This window comes from Gymnoscopelus microlampas, assembly GCF_963454915.1.
Source record: "Gymnoscopelus microlampas genome assembly, chromosome: 2".
NCBI classification, from domain to species: domain Eukaryota; kingdom Metazoa; phylum Chordata; class Actinopteri; order Myctophiformes; family Myctophidae; genus Gymnoscopelus; species Gymnoscopelus microlampas.
In genome coordinates this window covers 31,144,219-31,159,129 of record NC_139939.1, presented here as the reverse complement: position 1 = coordinate 31,159,129, position 14,911 = coordinate 31,144,219, and the positions used below count along the sequence as shown (strand labels likewise).

Genomic DNA, 14,911 nt, shown 5'->3' with positions numbered 1-14,911 from the left:
TGGAAATTGTTTTTCGTGCTAAGTGTAAAAGTCTACCAGTTTGTATTCAATGTCTTTTTGAACCAAGAAAAGGAAAGTATAATTTAAGAGGTTTATGTATTTTTAAAACGCGTAAAAAAGCAAGAACTAATGTTAAAGCTAGATGTGTTTCAATGTTGGGAGTTAAACTATGGAATAGCCTTCGTGATGGGTTTAAGTTGTGTACATCTCAGGGGAAATTTAAAAAAGCCTTAAAAAGTCAAATTATTCAGGAGTACAGTTTTGAGTAAAACATATTCATTATTTTATTTTTTTTGGCAGTATATTTTAAGATTGTTTTAATATTAAAATATATTTTGTTTTTAAGTATTGTAAAGGATAGGCAATGAATAAGCATTTTGCTTCAGCCTATTCCTTTTTCGGTCATTGATTTTGGATTTTGTGTGTGAGCTGACTTTAATTTTTTGTTTTGTTTTGTTTTGTTTATGTTTTTTTTTTGTAAAGTCCACACAATTGTTTTGATCTGTTGTGAAAGAAAAAGACCGAAATAAACCATTCATTCATTCATTCATTCAATTGTACCACCCACTTCTCTACAATTGCTCATTCCTTTCTATTCTTCTTATTGTTATTTTCAAGGTGCGTTCGCGCGTCTTACTTGTGTTCCTATACGTACAGTAGAGCATTGGTTCTCAAAGTGGGGTTTGGGGACCCCCAGGGGTCCTTGAGGGAGTTCCAGGGGGTCCCCAGCTAAATGATGGATAGTTAGGAACCAAATGGACCCTTATGGGTCTGTAAAAGCAAAGCAAAGTTTGTTGTTTACCCAGGGTGTCGGACTAAGCACGAAGCTTGTTTCCAGCCGGACCCTGCATGGAAGCCTTGCTCAAGGGCTATTCAGCGGTGATTCATGATTGATGTGATGAATTGGGGAATCGAACTAGGGACCTTCCGGTATCAAGGCCGCCCCTCTAACCACTAGGCCACCGCTACACACTGTAACTCTGAGAGTGTACACATGGAACCAAATGGACCCGTGCGGGTCCATTTGGTTCCATTTGTACACTCTCAGAGTTAAATTAGCATGCCATTGATTTTACAAAATAAATTGCGGTTCCAGAGATAGAAATGGCTTTAAATGGGGGTCCGTAGCCTAATGCATGTCAAACTGGGGGGTCCTTGAAATTAAAATGGTTGAGAATAACTGCTAGAGCCGTAAAAATCTTCTCTTATGGGGGTCCCTGGCATATATTTTCAAATGGGGGTCTAATGGGGTGCTAATACATGTCAATTTGGGGGTCCTTGACATGAAAAAGTTTGAGAACCACTGCAGTAGATAGAGATGGGAAAGAGTGGTGACACGCACATAAAGATGTTACGATTATGACACGAGCAGTATATATTATATATAAATATATCTATATTTATATATGAAATTAAGTATAAATGAGGAATACATAACACGCTTTTAGAGAGCAATTGTACGAACAATGATAGAGGCGCCAAAAAGAGGAATCTCGTGCAATTAAATAGAAAGAAGCGGCAGAAAGCACTGGATGTTTAATGTGGAACTACGCTTGACTGCAATGCCTCTGCCATCCGCCCCACACAGTACCTCTTCTTCCACCTTCAGCCGAGGGGGATGCCGAGCTGCGCACGCCACTGGGGGATCAATTAAATTACTCTTTTCTCCTCTTTACTCCTCCTCAAATGAGATGGGGAGAATTTCAAACGATGGGCCATGTGCTCGCTATATAGACTGCGCTGCTCCTCCGCACTGTGGCCAACCCCCGACCACCCCCAGCCCCCTACCCGTTCCCCCCCCCCACCTCCCCGTCAGCCAATTAAGACCATCTTCAAAAGAGTGCGTTAACACCTTTAGCGAGGGGTAAAGTCGGCGCCTGTCTCCTGCGCCACGTTTGGGCTTACATGCTGCTTAGCCCTGTCATTTGAGGCGAGAGATGTGCGGTAAGGAAATTAGATGAAAAAGCAGCAGCTCCGAGTCTGCAGGCAGGAGACTGGCTAATGAAATAATAAAGTAATTTAACTCTGAAAGTGTATAAATTAAATAGATTTGACTCTGTACGGTGAGGGGAAGGCATGGGGAATATAGGCTATAAGGTGAAAGTCGTTGGGTCTGTGCACTGGTTCTGTTGTGATGCAAGTTGAAAATAGCCGATCTACAAGCTCACAACGTGTCACATTGCGACACGTTGTGAACTTGTAGATCTGCTATTTTCAACAAAAAAAATACTTTAAGTACATGTTGACACCAATACTTTTGTACTTTTACTCAAGTACATTTTGAATTTCTGACTTTTACTTGTAACGGAGTATTTCTAAATTGCAGTATTGATACTTATATCTGAGTACCTTTTTCACCACTTACTACTATTAACAAGTTTGATAACAGTATGTAGTATACAGTCACAAGTTATGCTAAAAGACAACACAAACAACAACACATGAGCTCTTAACTTCTCTTAGCTTGTGTTTTTCTGTTGCATGCAACAGAGAATATGTGGGTGCATCAAACGGCATCATGCGAGTGAAGAAGTTTCATATTAAGACTGTTATGAAAGTGAAGTGAATGAGGTGATGATGAAACTGTGGAATCTTTCTGCCCTTCGGTTCTGTCTTACAGATCCCATGGTGCACCACACCACCCACATGCTTTAACTTTGGTTCTAAGAAGGACTAAGGAAGTGTTGGCATCTGTAAGCTTCAAATGCAACCGGAATAACCAAGCTAAAACCAGTGGTGGAAAAGGTACTCAAATGTTTTACTTAAAGTAAAAGTATCAATACTGCAATGTAGAAGTACTCTGTTACAAGTAAGAGTACGGAATAAAAAATGTACTTGAGTAAAAGTACAAAAGTATTGGTATCCAAATCTACTTAAAGGTCGGGATTAAGTGATTTACTTTGGTTAAAATGAGTGTTAAATAGCTCTATGTTCTGATAGTACTCATTGCTATAGAGTGTTTATTCAGTAGAAGGAGTCTCCCATGTCTCTCCAGCTCTTTATTAAACAGAAAATGCATTTTCAGTGCTCTCTCCTGATTAGCTTCAAATGTGTCACCTACCTGAAAATGTACTATATTCTGTTTACTAAGAGCTGGAGAGACCCCTGTGACCGAACAAATGCTCTGTAGCAATGATTACTATCAGAATACTTTAACCTTTTTAACAAAACCAAAAGAAAACCCCACAAATATCACTTACCCTACCTTTAAAGTACCAAAAGTAAAAGTATTAAAATGTTAATACGCGTCACGATGCAACACGTTGTGAGCTTGTCGATCGGAGCCTATGAAATAGGGCTAAAGTGGTTAATGTATGTTTTATAATGGAATCATTTATAACTGCAAAGTAATTAGTAAAGTTTTCAAATAATTGTAGTGGGGTAAAAGCACAACATTTGCCTCTGAGATGTAGTGGAGTAGAAAGAAAGTAAAAGTATAGACAATTGGAAATACTCCAGTAAAGTAAAAGTACCTCAAAATTGTACTAAATGTACTTTGTTACTTTACACCACTGGCTAAAACCAACACAAATAATGTGACACTGTAATGAATGCAAGAAACCATAACATCGCGTTCACCTTTGCGTGATCTTTTTAATTTCGGCACTTTCTGACAGCTTACCAGCCTGTTTGAATGGATAATTTTTTCCCCGTCCTCCTGTAATACAGCATCCTCTCTCATCACATACGTTTGTGGGTGTCAGAGCAAAAATTCTCCGGCGTACTCTCAAAGGGCTATGTAAATGACTTGTGCGGTCGATGTGTGCAATGGGCCATTCACACAGGAGATTTATACCTTTGGTGGTCTTAATTATGTCTGCCTTTTATTTGCTCTGTAAAGCAAGAAGCACAGAGGCAGTAACAAGCCTGCTTCACTTATAATAAATCTACAGGATTGGATTGGAGGTGGTGGGTATGAACTCCACGGCCAAATAGACTTCTCCCATGCATACCCCCTTCTCTCTTTTCCTTTTCCCCTCTTTGTACATTCTCTTTTTCCTCTTTTTTCTCGCTTCTTTTCTCATTCATCTTCATTCCTGTCCGGCAACAGTGTTTTTTTCCCCTTATTTCCTTCATTACTTCACATCTGCATTTCCAATCTCATGCTCCTGTGTCTTTTTAATGTTGTGTTTGTTTCTAGCTAGCTTCATCATCCACTACTTTAATTCTTATGGCTGCTATTTACTCTTCTCTTCATCTCTTCATCCCGTAAACTCAAGCCTTATACACCACTATAGACCTACTTTCAACCTCTCACTCCTTTCTTTGCTTGCCTTACTCGTTCTTATCAATCTCTTTCTGACTTCCCCAGCGGTAAAGATCTGACAGCGGACGGCCTTTTGTCTAAAGACTAGCTATGGCATTAATCATGGGGGACTGGACCTTTAACATTGAAACTTTATTGAGTGGTCGCAACATCATCAGATCAGTCCCGTAAATATAACGCTGGGCTATTTAATTACCTTTCATGACACCATAAATATCACTCCCCCCAACACTCTGTATCTCTCTCTCTCTCTCTCTCTCTCTCTCTCTCTCTCTCTCGCCCCCCTTTCTCTTATGATACAACAAGGAAAGGCAAACGGACAGCCCCTCTTATCACTCTTTAACAGGGTAGGTCATTGAAAGTTTGCCCATAGGTTAGCAGAGAACGATAAGGAAGATTTATGCATGCAAACATTTTCCTCTCTTTGCGATATGATTTTGATATTTTGGCTCCTCGGCAGCACAAGTATAGGAATTGACCCAGTGGTGGGCAGATGTTGCACAAGACAAAGAGAAAGAAATAATAAATAAACACAAATAAATAAATGAATACTAGTCTTTATCAGAAGTTGTTGCCAAGCCACAACCAGCTAGGCTAGGAATTGAAGTTGTGGATATCACTCAGTATTTACATATACAACCTAAGCAGTAACCCCTTTCCTCTGTAGAATAACTGTGATTGTATACTGTGGAGCAGCACGATCGGCAGTGGTGGTTTACTTAAGTAAAAGTATCAATACTGCAATGTAGAATACTCTGTTACAAGTAAAAGTCCGCAATTAAAAATTGACTTGAGTAAAAGTACAACATTATTGGTATCAAACTGTACTTAAAGTACCAGAAGTAAAAGTATTAAAATGTTTGAAAATAGTAGATCTACAAGCTCACTACACGTCGCAATGCGACGCGTTGTGAGCTTGTAGATCTGCTATTTTCAAATAGCCTAGGTATAAAATAGGGCTAAGGTGGTTAATGTATGTTTTATAATGTAATCATTTATATCTGCAAAGTAACTTGTAATTAAAGTTTTCAAATAATTGTAGTGGAGTAAAAGTACAATATTTGCCTCTGAGATGTAGTGGAGTTGAAGTAGAAGTATTGAAAATTGGAAATACTCCAGGAAAGTAAAAGTACCTCAAAGTTGTACTTAAGTACAGTACTTGAGTCAATATACTTAGTTATTTTACGCCACTGATGATCGGCATAGACACACAACATCATTTCCAGTATCATTGCTTCTGTCTTTTCATTCTGGGCAGTGAGGAATGACCAGTGATTGCCTGCTGTCATTGACCCTTCACTTCGATGCATATATTGTAGCCTTTAAATATGAATACCTCATTTCATTGTCAGTCCTAATATGCAGCCATAACAGCGAAGGTCTATTGCTGGGCATGATTGGTGAAAGTTAACCTCTCGCCCTGGCCTTCTAAACATAGTCACACAATTTAGCTGCTAATAGCTCAAAGCCATTGTCACACGCTTGGAAGGCAGTTCTTTTTTTTCCTCTGTATATCTCTAACAATTATGCATTGTGTTGTTGGTGAAGACCCTGTTCTAAGTCCTTGTGGTCTTGATATGATATAATAGACATACCGGTGTGCAAGAAGCATACACTTCAAGGAATGTTTACGCCTTTGTTTGCTTGTGTCATTATAATGAGAAGAAGCACAGCAATCTCCAGAAAGTATATTCAAAGGCCTCTTCACACGAACAAGCACAGGAACAAAAAACAATAATAATGTTGCTTTTGATTGAACCCTGCCATGAGGCAAGGGAAAGGGGGGGGGGGGGAGAGAGAGAGAGAGAGAGAGAGAGAGAGAGAGAGAGAGAGAGAGAAATGGAATGAGAGAAACTAAAAGACAAGGTTAATGTGGAGTTCAAAAGGGGTCTGCATGTAATTATTTTAAGAAATGGCAGCTCACTGGGAGGGCAGAGAAACACATTTAATAGCACTTAAATGTTTTATTTGGCATGAAAAGAATAATTTATTCTCTCTCTCTCTCTCTCTCTCTCTCTCTCTCTCTCTCTCTCTCTCTCTCTCTCTCTCTCTCTCTGCATATTAACCTCCATTTTGATCAACTTCTCATTGAGCATTCTTTTTACAACAATGTCTCTGTTATGTTAAGCACATCAAAAAGCACATCAAAAGGTCTTTTTTTTGCATCTTTACATTAATCGTGTGGGTTTCATTTCATGTTGATTAAACCCCCGCCCCTTCCCCCCAATTCGCTCAAGCTGTTTACAGCAGCCGTGTGAATTATTTTTCCATAACTCGAATGGCAAAATCCAAAGAATATTATTATGGCTGCAGGCTTGTACAACGTGTTGAATAATTGTGAGCCATTAGGAAACGGGGGCCTGGGACTGTGTGTAACGAGAAGTAAAGAGAATGTCAGACAAAGAGAGCTGGTGAAGTAGAACAGCAGCAAGGGAGGGAAAAGGAGATAGATGATGACTCACTGAAACTGACCCGAAGAAACACACTGAGGAAGAAAGAAGGGCAAGCTGTCCGAGACACTGCCTGGAGAATACACCTGTGTGCACGGGCAGGGAGGCAGGCAGGCACACGCACACGCACGCACGCACGCGCACACGCACACGCACATGCTGTACACACACAGATGCCCCCCCCCCCCCACACACACACACACACACACACGCACACGCACACGCACACGCACACGCACACACATACACGCGTGTACTGTATGCACCCATATGTGCCCGCACACACACATACAATATATACATCACAAACTTGCGTACGTGCCCAAATACACATTTACACATAATACATCTACATACATGCAGCGGTGTTCAGCAATACACACGCACACACGCACGCGTGCACGCACACACACGCACACACACACACACACACACACACACACACACACACACACACACACACACACACACACACACACACACACACACACACACACACACACACGTGCACCCTCACGCGAATGCATGCAGTCACACATGGTTATACACTCTGCCTTGAGAATACAGCTGTCACTTTGCACCTGTTGTCATAGCCCTCACTGCAAGAGTGTGTGCCATTTGATTTGTAACAGTAGAGACTCCCCTTTGAGCTTACTGTCAGCCAGTATGCACACATTCACTTACACACCATTTTACACGCACACACACACCTACACACCTAAACATGTGCACGCACGCGCACACACACATGCACACGCACACGAACGCACACACACGCACACACACACACACACACACACACACAGTACACTGACACATACATGCAGTTCTCCAGGGCTGCAGTGTCTGGCGGGTGTCCAGTTCTGTGGAGTGGTTCTGCTCTAGAGAACGGCAGGCCCTGTCTACAGCCCATCAATCAAACTCTCTCTTCTCCCTCCCTTCCCTCCCTCTCTCCCTCCCTCGGCCGCTCTGCGTGTCTGCTCTCATTCCCTCCCTTCTCCTCCTCCGATAGGTCTCTCTCTTGCTTTTTTAGAACAACTCTCTGCTGCTGCGCCTCCTCCCCCACACTTTCCCTAATGTCTCCTCCTTCCCTCCGTTCGTCTTTTCTGTTCTCTCTCTCCTTTTGCATCTCGACGTCTCCTCTTTTTCCCGCTGTCATCCTCCACTCTGCTCCATTTTCCCCTTAAACTGCTCTGTACTATTAGACGCTCCGCTCCCCCCTCCTCTCCCCTTTGCAGCTCACGCTTTGCCAAAGCCCTCCCTCCGCCCGCCTTTCCGTCTCTCTCACCTGTTTAATCCATTAGAACCGGGAACGCATCTGCGTCATTTTTAAAGATTTCTTTGGGCTATTCAAAAATAGCAGATCTACAAGCCCATAGCGCAGCACCGAGTGCCGCGCTATGAGCTTGTAGATCTGCTATTTTTGAAACATCTTGAAAATGTGTGCAAATCTTTGAATATATATATATATTTTTTTTTAAGCGAACATTTGTAACTCAAATCTTTGCTTCTGGGAGTCCCTGGAACTAGATATCTTTAGACGGGGGTCCGTAGTCAAATACATATCATTGGGTCATGGTCCTTGACATGAAAAAGTTTGAGAACCACTGATATTATAGCAACATAATAAAAATGGTTAGGATTTAGAAGACATTTTGTAGAATATATATTCAAAGATTTGCACAATCTTCAAGATTTTTCAAGCTCATATCGTGGCACTCGGTGCCGCGCTATGAGCTTGCAGAGCTGCTATTTTTTGAATAGCCAAAGAAATCTAAAATGACAGAGACGCTTTGCCCCGGGTCTTAATGGGTTAACATACACATGCCTGTATCTCATTCCCTTCGATCACCTATACCCTCCTTTCTATGCGTTTACAATTCTCACTTTTTCTCCCACTCGTCTGCCCTTGCCCCCCTTTTGCGTTCCCCTTCCTCCTCCCTCCTGATTGATGCTAGCGGAAGGCCTCTATCAGTGTTTTATACATAATCCAAATAAGATATGCTTGCGCCGGCATTTCTAAAAGTCCTAGCCGCCCCTCCTGACACGATGTGCTGACAGTGGAATCGCAATACGCAAAAGACACACTGACTGTGCATACACATACTAATGGGTTACGTGTACACACACACACACACACACACACACACACACACACACACACACACACACACACATGCACCCACGCACACATGCACACACACACACACAGGCAAAAACACACATTCATGCACCTATCATCAAATGAATATTTTTGTTTAAAGGAATGACAATAGACTTTGTACAATGTATGTGTGTGCATGTGAATGCGAGCCCCCATGCGCACGCGCGCGTGTGTGCGTGTGTGTGTGTGTGTGTGTGTGTGTGTGTGTGTGTGTGTGTGTGTGTGGGGGGGGGGGGGGCACACGCTTTGCTTGTGCCTTCATGTCTGTGCAATGTGCGTGTGTCTGTGCGAGAGACAGAGGGAGAATGAGTGTGTCAGTGATTTGGTTAAGCAATGCTGACCCGTGTGTTTGTTTTGTTATGTGGCATCCATACCAAAGCAGCATACACATGTACATCTAAATGGAATATTCCTGCTTATACACACCAGGCAGATTATTTGAGCGGTAGCGATAGATTGAAACCTTGATTTCCGAGAAATCCATTGAGACCAGGGTCTCTTTTGCAATAAATGTAAAACAAAGAAATGCCCGCACACCGTGGGCTCCAGTTGCAAAGGCACTTTGTTATTGCACGCATACGTTCTCTTTTGCAATAAAAAATGGCTATGATGTGGGCTCGTTTTGCTTTACAGTATATAAGTATACACTACAGTATATAATCATGTAGATAAACAGTAAATCCTCAGTGTTAATGTATCCATTTGTAACCCAGAGAGTGTATGTAACCAACAGGTGCACTTGGTTACATTTTTACATTTTCTGAGTTAAATGAACAGTGAGGATTTCACTGCGTAGCTACAGTATATATAGACAGGGGTGCACATAACTTTTTAGGTCTGGTACGCAGAAGAGCACCTGGACATGTGACTTGGTGCGCATGGCGCCCGTCCCGTTTTGTCAACGGGGGGGGGGGGGGGGGGGGGGGTTCAGCCCGTCCCGTTTTGTCAACGGGGGGGGGGGGGTTCAGCCCGGACAGTTTTGTCAACGGGGGGGGGGGGGGGTTCAGCACGGTGCCCAGTTGACAGTGTTGTCAACGGGGGGGGGGGGGGGGGGGGAGAAAAAAAGGACGCTCTGCTTCTAAATTCCGCCGATTTTCGCCGTTTTTTTTTTCTCACGCTGTTAGATAAAGCCCCCAAGGTTGGTGCCCTGTGCTGCTGCGCTGATTTTATCCGCCAGATTGGGACGTTCACGGCATATTTTGCACCATTACGGTGCGTTCATCATCGGTGACGAGTGCCTCTAACAGCCGCTGCTGGCTGCGTGCACGCCGCGAGGCAATGAGAGGCGATGCGAGGCGACGCGAGTCATATCTCTACCCCTGTGCCTAATGGCTGTACATGGGGCCGACGGGTGCTTTAGAGTGATTGTGTGAGTGTGGCTTCAGGAAGTAAATTCCTAGCCTCGATCTCCTTTTATTTTTTAGTTTTGCTAAAAAATAAAAGCTTGGAAATTCCTGTCCCAACTGTTGGTGCGCAAAAGCGCCTCGCGTCGCCTGATGTGGTGCGCATTTTTTATTTTGGGTGCGCATGCGCACCTGCGCACCAGTTATGTGCACCCCTGTATATAGAAGCAATTCATTTTCTTACCTTTTCAAGTGGTCACAGAATATTCATCTTCAGTATGATCAATCCCCTGATGGTTGCTAATCACGGAGGGTTTCAAATGTGCTTCCGCAAAAAGAAAAACAAAGTCACCGCGACCCCTCATTCACTTGCCGCTATGGGCCGTTGAAAATAGCATGCAAGATTGCTTGAAGGCCGGATGTGATAGATGGCAGGGAATCAAGAACTTCAGAACTTCAGCACTGCGCGGATACTCTTTCCGGCATGCATAAGGTCAAAGGCTTCATTGATCTGGTCGAAGGGCAAGGTGTGGGTCACAAACTCATCCACTTTCAGCTTTTTGTTCATGTAATCCTCAACCAGTTTGGGGACGCTCTCCACACTCTTCCAGCCTCCAAACGCCGTGCCCTTCCACACTCTGCCTGTGACCAGCTGGAAAGGTCTCGTAGAGATCTCCTGCCCTGCTCCAGCCACCCCGATGATCACGCTCTCGCCCCAGCCTTTGTGGCATGCCTCCAGAGCAGCTCTCATGACTCCCACATTTCCGATGCATTCGAAGGAGTAGTCCACTCCTCCATCGGTCATCTCCACGAGAACCTCCTGGATGGGCTTGCTGTGGTCCTTGGGGTTCACACATTCGGTGGCGCCAAACTCCTTGGCCTTCTCAAACTTGTCAGAGTTGAGGTCTACGCCGATGATTCTGGTCGCTCGGGCGACCTTGCAGCCCATGACCACAGCCAAACCCACAGCACCAAGGCCAAACACGGCACAGGTAGAGCCGGGCTCCACCTTGGCAGTGTTGAGCGCAGCGCCGTAGCCCGTGGAAATGCCACAGCCTAGCAGGCACACCTTATCCAGCGGCGCCTTCTCGTCCACCTTGGCGAGAGAGATATCGGCCACCACGGTGTACTGGGAGAACGTGCTGGTCCCCATGAAGTGGAACAGCTGCTTGCCCTTACAGCTGAAGCGGGAGGTCTTGTCAGGGAGCAGACCCTGACCCTGGGTGACTCTAATCTTCTGGCAAAGGTTGGTCTTGGGACTTTTGCAGAACCTGCATTCTCCACACTGTGGCACGTACAGCGGGATGACGGTATCACCAGGCTTGAATTTGGTGACACCGTCACCAACGCTCTCCACTATACCGGCACCCTCATGGCCCAGGATGACTGGGAATAGACCTTCAGGGTCACTTCCACTCAGCGTGTAGGCATCAGTATGGCACACCCCCGTGGCGAAGACCTTGATGCGGACTTCGTGTGCGTTTGGAGGGGCCACCTCCACTTCTTCTATGGAAAGAGGTTTACCAGCTTCCCAGGCAACGGCGGCCTTGCACTTGATCACTTTCCGTGCGGTCTCCATATTGCTCCTTCTTTACCACAGTCAACGCGAGGTAAGCCTGCTTTAAACCAGCCACTGACCTGTGCTGCCTCACCTGCAAATTTAAATAAAGATTTAAATACTTAATCTGATATAAAGTGCTTCGCAAGTGCAGTGTTGGTGCAAGAGATTCACTGAAAAGAAAAGGGTGTGAGGGAGAGAGAGAGGAATGGGGCGGGAGAAGAAGGGGGGGTACGGAGGGGGGGATGGAGCATCATGGGGGGGAAGAGGGGAGGGAGAGAGTGAGTGAGAGAGAGAGAGAGTGAGTGAGAGAGGGAGAGGGAGGGAAGGGGATAGAGACAGACTTTCTCTCATGAAATAACCTGGCCAGAGAGAGGGGGGAGGAAGGGAGAGAGTGAGTGAGGGGGGGTGGGCAGAGAGAGGTGGAGAGAGAGCCTATTTCACCCCCACAATAAACCAGCCAATACTGGGTACTGGCCCTGAACACACTGATGCTATGGTGATGCAGTGATCTGATTTGATTTATCTTTATTTTTATGCTTTCACTTCACAAACTTTAGAAACATTTGCCCATTGGTAGCAGATTTCACACATGACAGGCTCTTATACTGTGAATAACCATTACTCTGTTTATTTTGGAGCCGACTGACTGTCACAATAACAGAGGTGCTAATAATATAATGACCGTCTGTCACCTTTTCTCTAAACAACATTGATGACATGACACTAGTTAATTCTACTGATGGACCGCAGGTAATTTTAGATCAACTGAAGTTGGTTTCGTCTTTTCATTTGCGTGTGCTCGTGCACGTGCGTGTTCATGTATGTGTGTGTATGTGTGTGTGTGTGTGTGTGTGTGTTTGACGTATTTGTGATTCAGATGAGAGGTGTTGGATGAAGAGGAAGGATTGTTGGTGGCATGTCTTTAAAACCAGAGCATGACCTTGATTTCATGCACACACACGCACGCACGTACACACGCACAAACGTGCACAAACGCGCGCGCACACACACACACACACACACACACACACACACACACACACACACACACACACACACACACACACACACACACACACACACACACACACACACACACACACACACACACACACACACACAGAGTGGGTGCTCATAAATCACAGTGGCCTAGTCTCCAGACTCTGCTTCAAGATGCTTTACCACTGTTAACCCTTTACCTGCAGCAGCTAAATTACTCTGAGCAGAACCATATCTGTTCAGTTTGTTATTGTTGCACCGTGTGTGTGTGTGTGTGTGTGTGTGTGTGTGTGTGTGTGTGTGTGTGTGTGTGTGTGTGTGCGTGCGCGCGTGCGTGCGTGCGTGTGTGCGTGTGTGTGTGTGTGTTTAAATATAGAGATACCTTGTATCTCTATATTTTTTTAAGTTTCTTTTTTCATAAATGAATGCCCTTCATTATTGTACAAGGATGTCACATAAAGTAGTGAGAATAGCTTATCTACAAGCGCAAAAAAAAAAGTAAAAGTAGCTAAGTACTGTATGTCTGTTTAATACATATTTAGCCAATGGAAGGTATTACTAACAGCTTGGGTCTAAACAATAACTACATTGGATCAATTGGAACACAGGTTATCTTTTTTTCCTGAAAAGTAACACTTTTATTGGACATACAAGGTCTCCACCCGACATTAATGATAGGCAATTTGCAAACCTTTTTATTCCAAAATGGAAGCTAACCCAATTTTCAAGATCACTCGAGAAGAACTTGAAATGGACTGGAACCACCTGCTGATTTAAGAGGCGTCAGTGGAGGGTCTATCCCAGTGATTCAAACCTTTTAGTGGATCAGCTAGGGCCCACTTGAAAAACTGAAAACGTTTGCTGCAGTGACCACTTGCACAGCAGCGTGCATTTTCGGAGCAGGTTTATTTCAATGATTAATCAATCAGGGTTTTAAAGAAATAATATCATGAATTTATTTTTTATATTAGTATTTATTTTAATAATAACCACTTAACTCTTTCACTGCCAGACTTATTTCTGGCAGTCAAAGAATAGTCAAAGAATATTTATCTCCAGTATGATCGATCCCCTGATCGTTGGTAATCACGGGGGGTTTCACTGTGCTTCCGCGAAAGAAAGAATTATGTCATCGCGAGTCCGCGACACCCCTGTTCGATCGTTATAGGCCGTTGAAAATACTATGTATTGTCAACAATGCATAGTAAATCACAGGAGGCGAGATACAAACGACTTCCCAAAGACGTTAACCAGGAAGTGAATGGAGCAGTAAATCTTGGGATCACGTGATCTCCTGGTTCTGTGTGCATCTGGGGATGAAATGGTCACTCATGTGTTAGCAAAGAGCGCCATCTAGTGGAAAAACGCCCAAAACATCCTCACGCCCCACCAGTGCTCCCCGTCCCACATGTTGAGACCCACTGGTCTATATCCCGGGGGGGAGTGTGCGACGGCCCCTATAAACCACATCATTAGAACCTGCTCACTTGTAACCAAAGCTATTAGTAACCATTAAGACAGCAGGAAACCACCCTGCCCCACCCATGACTTCACCACAAGTACAGCTAGAGAGGAGACCAGATAACATCCACTTGAATTATACGCCACTGGAACACGGGTTTATAGATCAAAATCAGCATGCATGCACAACCACACACACAGACACTGAGCCACACACACACACACACACACACACACACACACACACACACACACACACACACACAGACCCTCAGCCACACACACACGCTCACACACGGTGGTGAAACGTACTCACATTTTTTACGTAAGTAAAAGTATCAATACAGCAATGTAGAAATACTCTGTTACAAGTAAAAGTCCGGGATAAAATATTTACTTCGGTAAAAGTACAAAAGTATAGGCATCAAAATGTGCTTAAAGTACCAAAAGTAAAAGTACTCATTATGCAGAATGTCCCATTTCAACTTTTCAAATGTATAAAAATCTTTTGAAAATAAGAGATCTACAAATGGCCTCAAATGGCCGAAATAGGGCTGAAGTGGGTAATGTATGTTTTGTAATAATACTCAAAATCTAAAAAGTAACAATTAGCTAAAGTTTTCAAATAATTGTAGTGGAGTAAAAGTACAACATTTGCCTCTGAGA

General features: G+C 43.9%; 1 protein-coding gene across 1 annotated transcript; it reads right to left on the bottom strand.

Moving 5' to 3' along the window:
- Positions 1 to 10,672: 10,672 nt before the first annotated feature.
- On the bottom strand, positions 10,673 to 11,816 carry LOC311062102 (alcohol dehydrogenase class-3-like; the record flags this gene model as incomplete). The annotated part of the gene is made up of 1 exon (XM_084080907.1): positions 10,673 to 11,816. Exon 1 carries the CDS (start codon positions 11,801 to 11,803, stop codon positions 10,673 to 10,675), a length of 1,131 nt encoding a protein of 376 aa, XP_083937033.1. The 5' UTR covers positions 11,804 to 11,816.
- Positions 11,817 to 14,911: the final 3,095 nt, after the last annotated feature.